A 17,857-nucleotide genomic window follows, 5' to 3' on the forward strand; every position below is an offset into this window, starting at 1 on the left:
AAGTTCATCTGTATCTAAAGGTTATGTTCTATTACAAAATGTTTCATTTATGAAAAATAATAGTAGCAGTTGGAGAAAAAATATATATGAAAATATCTAATTATAAAGAATACTGTTATGAAAAATAATAAAACAATAGTAGCAATTAAAAAAAAAAACATACCTCTTTGACCTTCTTCCTTTTTTCCTGCATTTCAATATCTTTTGGCTCATGTTCACTTCCCATGGGGGGATATTTAAGATTTTTTCTAAAAGTCTCAAAATCAAAGGTGGATTTTAACTGGTCCTTCTGTGCTATTATGTGCTCTTTGTTTATAAAAACCTCTTCTTTATCAGCTCTGTCATTATTGTTAGCTTTAACTCCTAAAGATGGCACATCCATATTAAATTTATCTTTGGATTTCCATTTCTCGTGCTGAGAATTATGTATTATAGACTTTTGGTCTTCAACAGTTTTCTTACTCATCTTCTTACCAGCATAACTGTGTAATTTTTCTACATTCTGATTGTGTGCACTTGATAAAAATATCCTCTTGAATTTAGATGTGTCTGGAAGAAGAAACAATGTTCCAAAGCAGAGTGTAATAAATCCAGACAAGAATAAAAGGAATATAAATTTCTGAGAAAGACGCAGTCCAAATCCAGCAGGGAATATCCCAGATATTTTCCGGAGAAACATAATATTTCCTTGATTTTAATGATTCTATTAATGTAAATTGTAATCATTTAGATAACAATTAGTTGCCATTGCATAGATAGTCATTCCTTCTCTTCTAAACCTTTTGGTTTCATTCAGACCATGCAGTTATTTGATTTTTTCCACCTGGAAGACACAAAGAAAATGAAACTGACAATATCTGAAATAGATATAGATTTTCACAATGTAGAGACAAATCTGTGCAAAGCAAAAATAATCCAAGTGATAATAAAATTCACGCAATGGCTTTAATAGATATTGAAACCAGCACTTTCATCAAAATGGAATTTACTAAATCTCAGTTTTATTACTGTGAACATAATAGTTTTGATGCTCCCCAAACATTAAAACCAACCCTTTAAAGAAGAATAAAACTTGAATTAAGAATTGCGTTAGAAATGCTAGTCTTTATATCTTGAGCTTCTGTACCAGCCCAAGGTGACCACAGCCATAATGATCTATTCCTGTACTTATGTACTGGACCTATCCTACAAATACTATTGCAAGACATGAAATTAAATTAAGTTGCAGTTGATAGTTACATGTTGTGAAATTCTGCAATCAGATTAAAATAATTGAAGTATGAGACATTATTTCATGTAATATCTGCATTTCTAGAATATAAACAGCTAAATGTGTAAGGGGCAAATTCATCAAGGGTCGAATATCGAGGGTTAATTAACCCTCGATATTCGACTGGAAATAAAAATCCTTCGACTTCGAAAATCGAAGTTGAAGGATTTTGCGCAAATACTGAGATAGAACGATCAAAGGAATAATCGTTCGATCGAACGATTCGAAGGATTTTAATCCAACGATAGAAGGATTATCCTTCGACCAAAAAAACTTAGCCAAGCCTATGGGGACCTTCCCCATAGGCTAACATTGGGTTTGGTAGCTTTTAGGTGGCGAACTAGGGGGTCAAAGTTTTTTCTTAAAGAGACAGTACTTCGACTATCGAATGGTCGAATAGTCGAACGATTTTTAGTTCGAATCATTCGATTCGAAGTTGAAGTCGTAGTCGAAGGTCGAAGTAGCCCATTCGATGGTCGAAGTAGCCAAAAAAACACTTCGAAATTCGAAGTTTTTTTACTTCAAATCCTTCACTCGAAGTTAATGAATTGGCCCCTTAGTGTTTAAGTAGCAAAGGTAAGGAACTCATTATCCAGAAACCCATTATCTAGGAAGCTCAGAATTAAAGGAAAGTCCTCTCCCATAGACTAATATTTCACATTTATATTTCACTTTTTCTCTGTAATAACGAAACATTATCTTGTACTTGATCCCAACTAAAGTATAATTAATCTTTATTGGAAACAAACCAATCCTATTGGGTTCATTTAATGTTTAAATGTAGTAGACTTTTAGTTTTTATGTAGACTTATGGTATGGTGATCATTTTACACTTATGGCAAATTACAGAAAGATCCCTTATTTGGAAAACCGCAGGTCCAGAGCATTCTGGATAACAGGTCCCAAACCTGTACTAGTAATGCCTTGAAGTTCACCCCATTTTCAAATGCCGGAGAACACTGTGGGGCACATTTACTTAGCTCGAGTGAAGGAATAGAATTAAAAATACTTCGAATTTCAAATGTTTTTTTTGGCTACTTCGACCATCGAATTAGCTTCTTCAACCTTCGACTAAGACTTTGAATCGAACGTTTCAAACTAAAAATCGTTCGACTATTCGACCATTCCAAAGTCGAAGTACCTTCTCTTTAAAAAAGAAAAATTCTACCCCCTACTTCGCCAACTAAAACCTACCGAACATCAATGTTAGCCTATGAGGAAGGTCCCCATAGGCTTTCTAACAATTTTCTGATCCAAGGAAATCGTTCGTTCGATGGATTAAAATCCTTTGAATCGTTCGATTCAAAGGATTTAATCGTTTGACCAAACGTTTTTTCCTTCGATTGAAGTATTTGCGGTAAAGCATTCGACTTCGATTTTAGTTAACCCTCGATATTCAACCATTAGTAAATGTGCCCCTGTGTGTGTACATCAAAAACCCTTCAGGTTGTATATGTCAGAGAGAGAGAGAGAGAGAGAGAGAGAGAGAGAGAGAGAGAGAGAGAGAGAGAGAGAGAGAGAGAGAGACATATAAATGTGTATATATATATACAGATATCAAAAAAGGTCCGCACACACAGGGCTTAGATGAAAAAGAATTGTAGTTTATTCAACGTTTCGGCCCACTTCCTGAGGACGGCTCAAGTGACTGGGCCGAAACGTTGAATAAACTACAATTTTTCTTTTTCATCTAAGTCCTGTGTGTGCGGACCTTTTTTGATATCTGTATATGATTGTTTTCTTTGTTCCAGCACCGAGGCATCCATTTTGTGCTCTGGGTGCACCGACCCCATGTTGTTTGTGTATATATATATATATTGTTTAAATAAAATATATCTGGAACGGTCTAATTCCTAAGACGGACGAATGGCTAGTGTCAGAGGGTCGATATTTGTTACCCCCGCCCTCTATGACGCCATAGCGCTATAGGGCCCAAGGCAGGATGGACTATAAGGGCTAATGGTCAATTGTGGACAATGGTCACTCATATAACTTATACTAGCCCATACAAATAAATGATCTCCACTCTGTTACTTAAATTCCAAAGTGCCAGCATAGTGTCAGCATGTCTCGTGGGGCCCCTTTTTGCAGAAGTGTTGCTCAATTACTGGAAATCCCACAATGGCTATGTTTAGCCAATAGCTGATTGCTAGGCTGTGGACCGTTGGAACTGGGAACAATATGTTGCAATATACTCTGAAAAACATGTAAGGCTAAGCAAATCATCTAGACATTTATTGTACAAGGAGGAGTCAGACTATGTATGGTATTGGCATACCCCCATTGTTTTCACCCCATCTATGACATCAAAATGGGTATATAAACTTATGTTATGTGGGAGTATCTTTGGCAAGCATTCGTGTACCACCCAGATGACACATTGAGAGTTTTCCCAGGCAAAACCTATTGTCTTGTATTTTGGGCACAATAAACTACCTCATTGTATTTGTACTTGCGTTATTTCGTGGTTTTGCTTTATGTACGAGGTCATGAGGTAAAAATATAATAACATTATATATACATATATATATATATATATATATATATATATATATATATATATATATATATACGCTTATGAATAAAGGTTCAGCTCAAGGATCATCAGATAAGATGCAAGAATAAAATCATGCATTCACTTTTGAAAAAGGAGTGTGCTATATATATATATATATATAAGCATTCACAAAGTACCTGCACTCCTTCCTTGTTGCTCGGATATGGGTGCTTGGTCAATCAGCGTATACAATGTTCAAAGTGGACCAGCACACCGAAGTTTTTCAATCAAAAGAGTTTTATTTTAACATCACTCATGTGTCCTGTGGACACATGAGTGATGTTAAAATAAAACTCTTTTGATTGAAAAACTTCGGTGTGCTGGTCCACTTTGAACATTATATATATATATATATATATATATATATATATATATATATATATATATATATATATATATATATACTGTACATACAGTATATACACACAAAAACACATTTTGCTCTGAAATGCAATGCATTGCAGATCTAGTTGAAATAAAGCAAGAACTGTAGTATTTTACAGAACAAGGACCACCTATAACCCAGACAGGAGGGGTTCAGTTTTCATTTCAATTAATGAGCAGTTTCATTTAAAATTGCCAAATATAAGGTTCTGTCAATGACATGGATTAATATATGACCAAGATGATGTGCAAACATATCTAGTTATTGATAGGTATGGTTATGGGTCTAAACCCTTGTAACAAAATCTATTTCATGCTTTCATTTACCAAGTTGTTTCACTGTGCTGCTCTGAAAGTATGAATAAAAAAGCCATTTCACAAATGCAAAGTAAGAGACCTTGGCTAAAGAGCTATAAGAATTAAACCACAAAAGGCAGTTAGATCTCTGTAATTAAATCCCCCCACAATATGGAATACTACTACTACCCCTATACACTAAAGGTGGCCATACATGGAGAGGTCCGCTCGTTTGGCGATGTCACCAAATGAGCGGATCTCTCTCCGATATGCCCACCTTGAGATGGGCAATATCGGGCTGATCCGATCGTGGGCCCTAGGATCCAACGATCGGATCCTAACGTATGGGAACGGGCGGTCAGATCGCTGGACCGCATCAACGAACAGATGTGGCTGCAATCCGACGGGATTTTTAGTCCCATCCGATCGAGATCTGCCCGACTTTCTGCCAGATCTCGATTGGGGAAGCCCGTCGGGAGCCCCCATACACGGGCCAATAAGCTGCCGACTCGGTCTGTTGGCAGCTTTTATCGGCAAGTGTATGGCCACATTAACTTGTGTTTAAAAGGGAGAGAGCCCACTCTCTATAATAAACATCGAGAGACTTGGATGAAAGATTATTTGCAAGATTATCATACCACGCACGGATCAGATAGCTAAATATTCACACAGGGTAGGTGTTGATTTGAATAATGACTAATTAGAAGGAGGAAGAACAGTAAAAGAACATGTAGGGGGTTTAAAAGCCCTTTTTTATAATACTGATAATACTGACTGTTTAAGTCTTTATTTATTTCTTGGTGGTAGTGGGTTTTTACCAAAAAGAAAACATTAGTGAACATGGTATCCTTATTGTTTTTTTTTGTTTGTTGTATTTTTGTTGCAGGTGTGGAGACAGCATTTAGTTAGGACAGTGCTGTGAAACACAATTATCTTCTATTTCACGTGTTTGGGCTTATGTGATAGTGTCATACAGAGAGGTCTATGGATATTGTGGGAATGCTAAGCACCAACAATTGTTTGAGGCCACATCCAGCCCAAGGGCCTCTAGTTGGTTGTTGAATTAAGGGATGTTTAAATGTGACATACTTTGCCATCATATATGAATATGGATTATATTGTTTTCAACTTGTACTGTATATACCTGCCCTGTATATGAATGATCATCTATGTGATGTACCTGTAATTGGAGCTGACAGTTTTGCTTTTAAGTACCATAGAAAATCAGAAGCAAGCTGCAATCAATGTGTTCACCACACAACCCTAATCTTTTTCGAAAGAAATGTGCTATAGCAGCAGTTCCAAACCTGCCAGTGGGCTACTTCAGGGATTTTGAATCATCTTAACAGTGGTGGAATTGCCTGGGGTGTGGGGGTGCATTTTCACCAGAGCCCGCACCCTCTTGGGGTCCACCAAAGCCTCAGAATCTGTTATGTTATTGCATCACAGAATGTTTTGGACAAGGTTCATTTACAAAAATAGGTGTATATTTGGGCCAGTGTTGTAACCCATTTCAATCAGTACTATGCTTTGTTAGACTTAGTACAGTATGAATTGTGAAGGCAAATGTCTGAATGTTTGCTGTGGGTTACAGCACTGGTGCAAATCCCCACCTACATTATTTGGGTAGTCGTAAATAATAGAGAATATTCATGGTAAAACTAGGCCACTGAAAGCATAAATGCAAGTTGCTTGGCTGCACTAATCAACTAATCAACATTTAAAATAGAAAGCGATTAGTGCAACACTTCCTGCTGAGATACCTAGAATTGCAGATATTTCACATGCACTGATAACCTTCACCTGTAGCTCAATGAACAGATGGCATCCACATGTCTTCTTCTTTTCAAATTGATACATATGACAACAAAGAGAGGTAGAGAAATATGATGGTGCTGGCAGAGAAAGTTATATTTGCAGCATTCGTATTAACCTATGAGTATGTAGTGTAAGTACATTGTATGGAGCTAAAGAAGATGAATGCCTTGTATAGGGAAGAACTATATATATATATATATATATATATATATATATATATATATATATATATATTATAACAAACAAGAGAAAGTTGTGCTCACCACTATTTTTTAAAACCATTAGGCGGGGGTGCAATGAGGGTGTGACCACAAAATACATATAGTCAAATACAAGAGTCCTCTGCACTCAACCCATTATCAATATATTTAAGACAGCGACATTTTGTGCATACTGCTACTAAAAAATGCCTTACCCTTTAAACAAAACAGGGATTGTTTGTCCATATATTGCAATATATTTAAGCTGGCCAACTACGTCAAAGTCATCCCATATCTGGCCAGTCCTATGCTCAATTTTATCTGATTCATTAAGAATTCAATTGCTTAATTATACATTTGACTATATGTATTTTGTGGTCACACCCTCATTGCACCCCCGCCTAATGGTTTTAAAAAATAGTGGTGAGCACAACTTTCTCTTGTTTGTTATAGTTTATACAGGAGCAGTGACCAGCTCCATGTTGTAGCTCCCACCCTTCCCAGCTATAGTCAGGTGATCCCACTGGTGTCTAATAAAAGGGCAGCCAAGTTTGGGAGGTTTACTTTGAAAGCAGCAAGTTAAGTTGCAGGTAAAACCAAGTCCCTTTGTAAAATGTATAATTAAGCAAATGAATTCTTAATGAATCAGATAAAATTGAGCATAGGACTGGCCAGATATGGGATGACTTTGACGTAGTTGGCCAGCTTAAATATATTGCAATATATGGACAAACAATCCCTGTTTTGTTTAAAGGGTAAGGCATTTTTTAGTAGCAGTATGCACAAAATGTCTCTGTCTTAAATATATTGATAATGGGTTGAGTGCAGAGGACTCTTGTATTTGACTATATATATATATATATATATATATATATATATATATATATATATATATATATATATATATATATATATATATATATATATATATACACACACACACACAGGTAGGAATGTTTTTTTTGGCTACTTCGACCATCGAATTGGCTACTTCTTAAAATTAAGATGGTATAACATCCTCACAGTTCTATATTTAATAGCTGTTACATACTCATCATATGAACTATACTGTTAATTATACTGTAACAGGAATTATCCACAGGTGTTTTTAGATTTACCTGATAGCCAGAATGCACCCTGTACATGTTGAATACTGCTCTAAAAGATACTGCCAGGAAATAGCAAGTGCTATTAATCATTTTGCATCATTCTAAAACCATGAACTGAATATCTGACAGGTTGCTATGGGTTACTAGGCCTGGTGCAAACATTGCATCTATTAAATTAACTTGACAACATTTTATATGCTGTTGATTTTAATCGCATTTTTTTAGGTCCCCCATACCTATGCTGCAAATAAATCCTTAATTAACCTCAAATATACCCCCCATATACACAAACTGGTGTTTGTAGATACAACTGTACTTTTTATTAATAATAATAATTAGAATAAGATGTATTTTGCTTGGTCAGCTTGGTTGGCACGGTCTTTGGTAGATAGTAGGATCTTACCTTACTCTCTAGAAAAACAATATCTAGTTATGTGATTTGAGCAGCTCTCACATTAGATCCTTCAGATTAGATTCATGTACATGGGACTATGATCTGACATCTTGGTCTGGAGGAGCTGAGTCGGCTGGGTTTATAAGCCTGTATATGGCCAGCTTTCAGAGGGAGTGTACTAAAAGACATGACATCTGCTCTGTGTCTAGCAGTAGCATACAGTACTTTGATTGGTCTGGGCCGCCAAATAAAACCTTTGGAGGCACATTCAGCCCCCTGCCCCCTCATACCCCTTTGGACCTACCTGCAGCCTAACGTAAATGAGGGAGTTGGTGGGGATGGAGAACTAGCATACAGAGGAGGTCTAGGCTCCCTTAGCTCATCCCAGGGTCTGCTGTATAGGTAGTTACACCACTGAAGTCTAGCAACCCATCAGGTTTTTAGAAAGCAGCAAATGCTGATTGGTTGCGATAGGTTATAAGAACTGGCATAACTGTGTGTATCACATTTCTCCATTAACAGAGTTTCGCACCAAAGCAGCTACAAGCACTGACATTCTTAAGTTGTAATGTTTATCTTTAATTTATTTGATGGGATCCAATTATTCACCCACTGACCACAATAAATATATATGCTATAAACGCTTTTGTTCTTAATGAAGTGTTGGATGCTGTAAATAGAAAATAGACTTCTGTTGCAATTCGGTATGCAGGCCAAAGCTCCTATTAACTGCATAATAAATCTCTGGCTTGACATCACTTTAAAATCTTAAATTAGTAGGGATGCACATGCATAAATCTGTAATTTGGCTGGATAATAGGATAGCCACCTATGAGATATAAATACAGTAAATAGGAAATCATACTCACTTAAAGACTCAGTGAAACATTTGTATTGATACAATATAGTTCTTAATCATCAAAAGCTTCATTCTATAACACAGAAGATGCTACAGTTATCCATCCGAGGCCTTCTGATACTAAAAGGGCAATTATGGCCAAGACATGCCTTATTATAAATCTTTGTTTGATAATCCAGTGTCAGTCTAGTGATTGACAGTCTGCCAAGCCAATAGACTAGTGAATGTCAGTCTGTGAAGCCAATGGAATAGTGCATGTCAGTCTGTGAAGCCAATAGACCAGTGAATGTCAGTCTGTGAAGCCAATGGACCAGTGAATGTCAGTCTGTGGAGCCAATGGACCAGTGAATGTCAGTCTGTGAAGCCAATGGACCAGTGAATGTCAGTCTGTGAAGCCAATGGACCAGTGAATGTCAGTCTGTGAAGCCAATGGACCAGTGAATGTCAGTCTGTGAAGACAATGGACTAGATAATGTCAGTCTGTGAAGCCAATGGACCAGTGAATGTCAGTCTGTGAAGCCAATGGACCAGTGAATGTCAGTCTGTGAAGACAATGGACTAGATAATGTCAGTCTGTGAAGCCAATGGACCAGTGAATGTCAGTCTGTGAAGCCAATGGACCAGTGAATGTCAGTCTGTGAAGCCAATGGACCAGTGAATGTCAGTCTGTGAAGACAATGGACTAGATAATGTCAGTCTGTGAAGCCAATGGACCAGTGAATGTCAGTCTGTGAAGCCAATGGACCAGTGAATGTCAGTCTGTGAAGCCAATGGACCAGTGAATGTCAGTCTGTGAAGACAATGGACTAGATAATGTCAGTCTGTGAAGCCAATGGACCAGTGAATGTCAGTCTGTGAAGCCAATGGACCAGTGAATGTCAGTCTGTGAAGACAATGGACTAGATAATGTCAGTCTGTGAAGCCAATGGACCAGTGAATGTCAGTCTGTGAAGCCAATGGACCAGTGAATGTCAGTCTGTGAAGCCAATGGACCAGTGAATGTCAGTCTGTGAAGACAATGGACTAGATAATGTCAGTCTGTGAAGCCAATGGACCAGTGAATGTCAGTCTGTGAAGCCAAAGGACAGTAAAATGTAATCAATGTAACAGCAGCCACACAGAACAGCTTGTCAGATTTGCAGTGGAATATGGGTGCTAGCAGTTAAACACAGTGACACTGGTAAATAACAAAGTGGAGAAAAAGCTGCAAGACTTCAAGGCATAGATAATAAGTATCAGTTAAGAATAAGTTAATTATGTGCTGGAATGATTAAACTTTTGTAAAATAAAACTTGTTCCTCTCGACTACAACCCTTTTCATAATTAAAGGAAATTACGTTCTAAGAACTTGCTTTCATACATGGAAATTTGCACATTTTAATGGTTTTAAAGTTATTTGTAAATATAGCCAGCTGCATGAGACAGAACTGATTTCTGGGATTTCTGCTACACTGCATAATTTGAAATGTAGGGGGCCCATTCACTAAGTTCGAGTGAAGGAATAGAAGGAAAAAAGCTCGAATTTTGAGTAGTTTTTTGTACTCCTCGAATATCGAATTGGTGTAAATTCGCCTGAGTAGAATGATTCGAATAGATCGAGCGCAAAAACGCTGCGACTATTCGCCCATTCGATAGTTGAAGTACTGTCTCTTTTAAAAATACTTCGACTGCCTACTTCGCCACCTAAAACCTACCGAATTGCTTTAAAAGCCTATGGAGAAGTCCCACAGGCTTGTTTTCTAAGTTTTTGATCGAATAAAAAGGCATTCGATCGATCATTCGATCGAATGAAAATCCTTTGATCGAATATTTAATCGTGCGACTATTCGCTGGCGCGTAAATTCGCCCAATTGCCTATTCGATTCTATTCCCCAGTCAATTTCAAGGGATTTAACCCCTCGAAATTCGACCCTTGATACATCTGCCCCTAATTGTTGAATAATACATACTGTATATGGGGTTGGTAGGTGTTAAGGCTATGGCAAATATGGTGTTTTAGGGAGTTAGAGATGGGGACACTGGCATTGCAGGTACGCTGGTGCCTCATTCCAAGTAAAAAAAAAAATTGTTGAATTGAGAAATGTCTAATGTGCAAACTATTTAAAACAGAATGCCCAACATCTCCTGATTAATAAAGGAGTTGCTGTGTGATAACAGTTTGGGGACTGCAAATTCTTAATATAAATATATAAATATTATTTTTCTTCCTTGAATTGGGGCCATAGTTTTCCTGATAATAAAATAATCATACATTTTTTTTATTTTGCCCTTGGCGGGACCCTATTTATCATGCTCCAGTATTGGTCAGTTATTGATTAAGGGGAAGGGACCAGCTGTGACTTGCTGAGAATATCCCTATGAAGACACACAATTATCACGTACTGTATTTCTGGATTAATAGATATACACAAGACATGTATGTTTCCTTATCCATAGTTGCAATGCTTAATTTTCATTTCCAATTATGTGCCATAAGAAACAATGTTTTTTTTTTTAAAAAAAATGGTGTTCTGGCTAGATCAACAATCTTCCTAAAATCTACAATTTTTAATGAAATGTAAAATGCACAAGTAACACTGCCATCCGAAGCTGTCAGTTAATTATGTATTATGCTGAAAGACACTGATCTTAAGATCAAAACACATGTATGAATCAAAGGCACAGGTTGTACAGTTTTGCAGCATTTCATCTACATAAGGCAAACAGTAGACAAAATGCATTTTGTCTGAATCTCATGATTTTATCAGAGGAAATACAGAGCAGAGATATTTTTCAGCACCATGGAGAGAAGAAATCAGAGCTATTGGCAATGTATCCAAGTTAGTGATGGGGTCTGTTAGAAATACATGGAGAGTAGACAATATTGAGCTGTTTTTGTGTAAAGCTGCCAATGCACAAAAATAATAGTATATTGCACTTACCTGCACTCATATTGCTTGTACGTCTGCATCAGCAAAACCCATTTCTTCCTACAAGCAACATTCCATTTGTCTGCTTATCTCTTCTTGTATGATTCAAAGGAAATATCATCCATGATTTCCTCTAAAACACTGCTTAAACTGATGATGCATATTCGCAGCTATAGATTTAGAAGAATTCAGGACTCCAGATACACATTAGCGTTCAGCGACAGCACACAAATCCCTTATATGTCTCAGTAAAAAAATTTACCTTTTTTTCATGTTGTATATAAAAAAATAAAAGCTATCTCGAATACACTGGAAAAAAATAAATGACACAGTTTGTCTTATTTTAGCCTACTGCAGAAGAAAGGTACATTAAAGGCAACTGATTTGCTTTCATAGTGAGACTCAGTCTCAGATACCAGATTTAAACCCATCATGTAAGCCAGTTTCCTAGCCTAGATGTAAACAAGACTGTAATTGGTTGGGTAAAAGAAGGCTTTGGCTGTCACGTAAAAGCCTCTGCGATAGGCTTGTCCTAATATTATTGTTCTGCTGGTCTTTCCATGTCATTAACTGTGTGCAGTCCAAGAATGCTAGATATTTGAGTGTGCTGTCAGCCAGCAGATAAAATATTCTGAGGCAAATTGCACATTTCCTCATCATAGCTAAAAATACAAGCTCAGGTTACACTGACAAGACCAGGCTATTTTTAGATATGCATTCTATTTTCAGTTTATAGATTAAGATTTGTGTATTCCTCTAGAATGATTATATATCTCTGGTGCTAGGTTATTTTTTTTTTTTTTTTTACAAATATTAGTACTCATTTGTGCATATGCTGCAGAGCATAAAACGGGGCCATTTTAATGATGGATATACAGGTATGGGATTCGTTATCCGGAAACCCGTTATCAAGAAAGCTCTGAATTACGGAATGGCCATCTCTCATAGGGGCAGATTTACTAACCAGCGAAAATTTGCCAGTGTCCGCTTTGCAACCATCGCAACACTTCGCCAGACGAAAATTCGCTCAGACAACGTTAATTCACTCACATGCAGAGTTTTGTCCTGGGCACCGAACGCAATGCAAGCAATTCAAAGATGCCCTAGCGTTCATTTCTGCCTAGCGCAAATTCGCTAGAGGTCTCGCGCTCAGGCTAATTACACAAGTCCAGGGAACCCTTATAAAGACAATACAGATGTTCCATATGTTAGAAAATGTACGGGGGAAACCGGTTACACAAAAAAATATTTTAGTACTTTTGCAGGCTATCACTCTGAAAAAAGGAAAAGACGCCCGCGTTTTTTGGACTTTGATGCATTTTCACAAAATATAATGTAAGTAACAGAAGATTGAGGAAGCTCTATCTACTTTAATGTACTTCGTCTGGTCTGAGGTGGGAAAGGCAACTCTGGCGAAAGAGGTAACGTTCAGTAAAATCCACATTTTAGTGAATTTGTGGAGTAGTGTCCGTTCGCCAGAGCGTAAAGTCGCCTGTTGATAGAGTGCGAATGACCGCTAGCGCCAGTCTCTTATTAGTAAATTGGCAATGTACCTGCAGGTGGCAACGCTGGTGAAAAGTCGCTAGCGTTAGCAACTACGTCCTTTAGTAAATCTGCCCCATAGACTCCATTTTATCCAAATAATCCAAATTTTAAAAAAATATTTCCTTTTTCTCTGTAATAATAAAACAGTTGTTTGTACTTGATCCCAACTAAGATATAAATAATCCTCATTGGAAGCAAAACCCACCTATTGGGTTTATTAAATGATTTTCTAGTAGACTTCGGTTATGAAGATCCAAATTACTGATAGATCCGTTATCCGGAAAACCCCAGGTCCCAAGCATTCTGGATAACAGGTCCCATACCTGTATTTTATATTAAGGATTATATTGGTAATTATTTATACCACTTTTATTTCTATTCAGTACATTACAAAGAATGTATCTTCTTCACCTAGGAAAGTGAGGCTAGACCTTCAGTAAAGCATAGTTGTAACCTAAATTGTTTTTTTTCATTTATTAGGTATGTAATTAGGTTTATTAGGTTTTTTAGGACCCTCTATAATGCATAATAAAGCCACATATATATATATATATAAAGTCAATTGTGGTGAGCGCACTCTTACCGGATTTTTTAGATGATGGGTGCGTTGGTCAAGTTTTTTGCATATGTAGTAAAGAATGGACCCGCACTCCAATGTTCTTAGTGAAAATATGCATTGTGAATAAAACACATCATCTTTTTCACTAAGAACATTGGAGTGCGGGTCCATTCTTTACTATATATATATATATATATATATATATATATATATATATATATATATATATATATATATATATATAAACAAAATCTTAGTCTAGCTTGACGTTCAGGGTAGTATTCAAACATCTAAGAAAGCAAATAAATAAATCTAATAAATATCCTAAATGGCAGCCTAACTGGCCTTCATGCTGGGCTTTCCCTGTTATTGACACCCCTCCCTCCCCAGCCACGTAATTTGGAAACCACTGGTCTATTGTGTTAAGTCCAATATTAGTCAGCATAGTTTATTATCTCCTGTTGATGACCTTAAAGTCTGTGCTGTACATAAGCATTTACATCCTGGAATCACATTCTTGTACACAGGCTCTGCAATTACCTATTCTTTTCATTCAGCTGCTGTGCCTGATATAAGCGGCCAGTGTAATAGTGAGAGAGATACCATATACTATACTCCAAAATACATACAGGCCCTGATTAAAATGACCATAATGTTGCTTAATAGGGACTGTAGATTGTAAGCCCCACTGTGCATTGAATGAGGTATGATCTTTGTAAAGGTTTGCAGAATATAATGGCACTATACATTTCAAATATAATAATAATAATAAAAATGCCCCAGATGGGGTGAAAAATGCTGTATGAATGTTCTTACTAACAAAAGATGGTATGGAAACCAGTACAAATGGGTGATGAGCCACCCACCCAGTTCGGGTCTACTATAAACAGAACACCGATACATTTCCACAGAACTTTACAGAAATTCTACATCACTCACTGTTTACAATCTAACGTCTCTATCACATTCATAGAAACTATTTTTAATTTGATCTAAAAGCCAATTAACCTGCTTGCATGGAGTGTGGGAGGAAACCAGAATATCCAGAGAAAACCCCTGCAGACATACACAATCCTTGGAGATCCATGACCTATATAAAATCATTTATATAGTTATGGAATGCCTATGTGACATATAATATCCATATGTTTTACAGTAGGGGATACATTATTCACTATATATTCCTACTTTGCAGAATGAAGAACGGCTTAAAAATGTCTGGTGTTTGTCGCTAACTTTAGAGGTTGCTGAACAATCTTGAATCTCACTCACTGCAGTGGTTTATTCATAACCTCAGGGCATATATAGTAAGAACTCAATCCTTGTCAGCACAGGTTGGAGAAAATAAGTGATGGCTGCATAAAACAGGCTTTGTCTACAATGAGATTCAGGATAGCACAAAAAAAAAAGACATTTTTCTTTAAGGCAAAAAGTGCGTCAAGGCATGAGGTCTTACTAGGGTTGCCACATTCATTTTGGTTGCCAGGGAACAGATGCATCTCTTTGTCCTTCTGACTCACACTACATGGATCACAGAGTGCTCTATTTAAATTTCCGATCCTTGAACCGACTCTCATTATTCTACTTGGCACTGAGAATTTTTCAGCAAGAACAAAATAAAATCGTAACATTCAATGAGTTTGTTCATACTTTTCCTGGAGCAGGTGATTGCAGTGCCGAGTCAGTCTAATTGGATTGCATGAACGTGCGCAAGTTTATGTTAGGCAAGTCGGATGAAATTGTTTTACAACTCTCTGGTGGCCACGGCAAGATCATTGTGCTATGCAAAGCATGCTTATTATAGAATGTTATTATGAGTATTAATCATAGGTAAGGTTTATTATTCCAATAATTGGAGCTAATGGTCTGTAAAGGGATAGAAAGAAGTCAAAGGACTAGAGAAGCTGAGTTCCAGTTCATCCTCTGGGCAAGATGTTTCCAAAGCCTTATAGTGGATTAAAAATACACTTCCAGATTTTAGGATCTAAAATACAAATATTTTTTCTGCTGCTGCAAGGTCCAGTGGCTCTAAGAGAACTGGTAGGGTCGCTTAGCAATGATGAAGCACTCTGCCTGGAGCCTAGGGATCCTTGTTAGTGATGTGCGGGCTCAGGGTCAGATTGGGGAGCCCAGGACCCACCAGGCCGACTTCGCACCCCCTTTTGCAGGTCAGGGTTGAGATCTTCTTCCTGCTCTCCCCATCCGCCACCTTGCACTGTTGGCTTCCTTTTTTATAGACGCGTGCCTGATCGCCCCACCCCTTTTGTGACATCATTGCTGGGGCATCACAGATCTATAAACGGAAGCCGGAAGGGAGGGTGGGTTAGGATCAGGTGCAGGGCTGGTTTTACCTGACCTGAACATCACTAATACTTGTGTATAATTTAGCTGTGAACATTGTGGCTTAGAAACAAGCTATAGAGTTAACACTTCCTGGAGATTTAGTTCAGAAGATTCAGCAGAGAAAATATAAACCTTGATGTATTTTTCACAATTCTTGTAATAAACACTATTTAACTAGTTAACATTTGAAAAATAACACTGTGCTATTTCTCTGCTGTGTTTCATTTAAGTGCAGTTTTAGTAAGTGATTTTTTGCATAAATACAATAAGTACATTGTGGGTTTTGTTTGTGTTCTCTAAATTTGCTGTAAAAAATGCTTCTCCAGCATATATATCAAGGTGCTAACCCACTCAGCTGTCGTTCATCTACAAATTCTGTTACTTCCAGCAGAGATGGTTCTTGATGCATTGTGGCAAGTTGGATTCATTAACTGCACTCACTTTACAGAAAAATAAATCTTAAGGAAAATATTCCTTTTATTAAAGACCAAAAAAAAGTTATTTTTAAACATAACTGCTTCTTAAGTGTTCCCACCATTCACCTACACATCTAAGAGGCGGATGGCAGCATTTGTCACTGATGGGAAAAATGATGGAACATGAAACCCAGTAGTGTGGGTGGCACAGGCAGGGTCGCGATCGGGGGCACAGAGGGTGCAGTCGTCCCAGGCTTAGAGGGGGCAGGGTTGTGCTGCACTTTTTGAATTAGCCGGGCCCCCCTTGAGTGAAAGTGATGTTGCAGAGGGACAGCCAAAGACCCAAAGCCAATGAAGCTTCCGAAAGGACCTGAAGTTGTGAAAGAAGCCAAAGCCGCCGAAGAAGCGGTCATAGTACACAAGCTAAAAAAAAGTTCCACTGAACAGCAACATTTTTTAAAACCATTTTTTTTTTTATTAAACCCCCAGCCACCACTTCTATGGTGTAGTATATTGGATTATGTATATTGGATTATGTCAGCACCTGTAGCAATAGCACTGGACTAGCTCCTGATGAACAGGAAGTACTATTGGTAATCTGGACATGCCCACATAGGAGAGCACATGTTAGAGAAGCTCTTTAATAAAACAAAGTTCTGCTCAGTCTGGTAACTCGGCTCAGCCACATTATATAGGGGCAGATTTATCAAAGGTTGAGGTGAATTTTCGAAATGAAAAAATTGAATTCCAAGCTATTTTTTGTGTAGTCCAAATTCAAACAACTATTCGCCATCTAAAACCTGCCAAATTGCTGTTATAGCCTATGGGGGACCTAAATTCAAACAACCATTCGCCATCTAAAACCTGCCAAATTGCTGTTATAGCCTATGGGGGACCTCCTAGAACCTATTTGGAGTCAACTGGTGGACTTTGAAAAAAATCTACGTTTTTTTGGGAAAAACTTTGATTCAAATTCAATTGAATGTGCTATTTCTTTAGCACGATTCGAATTCAAACAAATACGGACCTATTTGGCCAAAAAAAAACTTTGGCTTAATTTTGGTTGGTCTTTTTGAATTCGAATTTCGAAGTTTTTCATTCAAATTTTTTTCATTCGAAAATTCAACTCGACCTTTGATAAACTGCCTCTTAAATATCAATAACAAGCCAGTGTTGTTTCAACTTGACACAGGAGTA

General features: G+C 37.4%; 1 protein-coding gene across 2 annotated transcripts in view; it reads right to left on the minus strand.

The window, feature by feature from the left end:
• man1c1.S (mannosidase, alpha, class 1C, member 1 S homeolog) overlaps positions 1-12,234 on the minus strand; it is a 65,905-nt gene extending 53,671 nt beyond the window's left edge. The window contains exons 1-2 of one of the 2 annotated variants that reach the window (XM_018248182.2): positions 11,810-12,234; positions 164-823 (exon numbers count right to left, since the gene is read on the minus strand). In XM_018248182.2, the coding sequence (XP_018103671.1) occupies positions 164-679 (516 nt within the window). In that variant the 5' untranslated portion in view covers positions 680-823; positions 11,810-12,234. 2 annotated transcript variants of the gene reach the window in all.
• Between the last annotated feature and the right edge of the window lie 5,623 nt (positions 12,235-17,857).

This window comes from Xenopus laevis, chromosome 2S (assembly GCF_017654675.1).
Source record: "Xenopus laevis strain J_2021 chromosome 2S, Xenopus_laevis_v10.1, whole genome shotgun sequence".
Classification (NCBI taxonomy): domain Eukaryota; kingdom Metazoa; phylum Chordata; class Amphibia; order Anura; family Pipidae; genus Xenopus; species Xenopus laevis.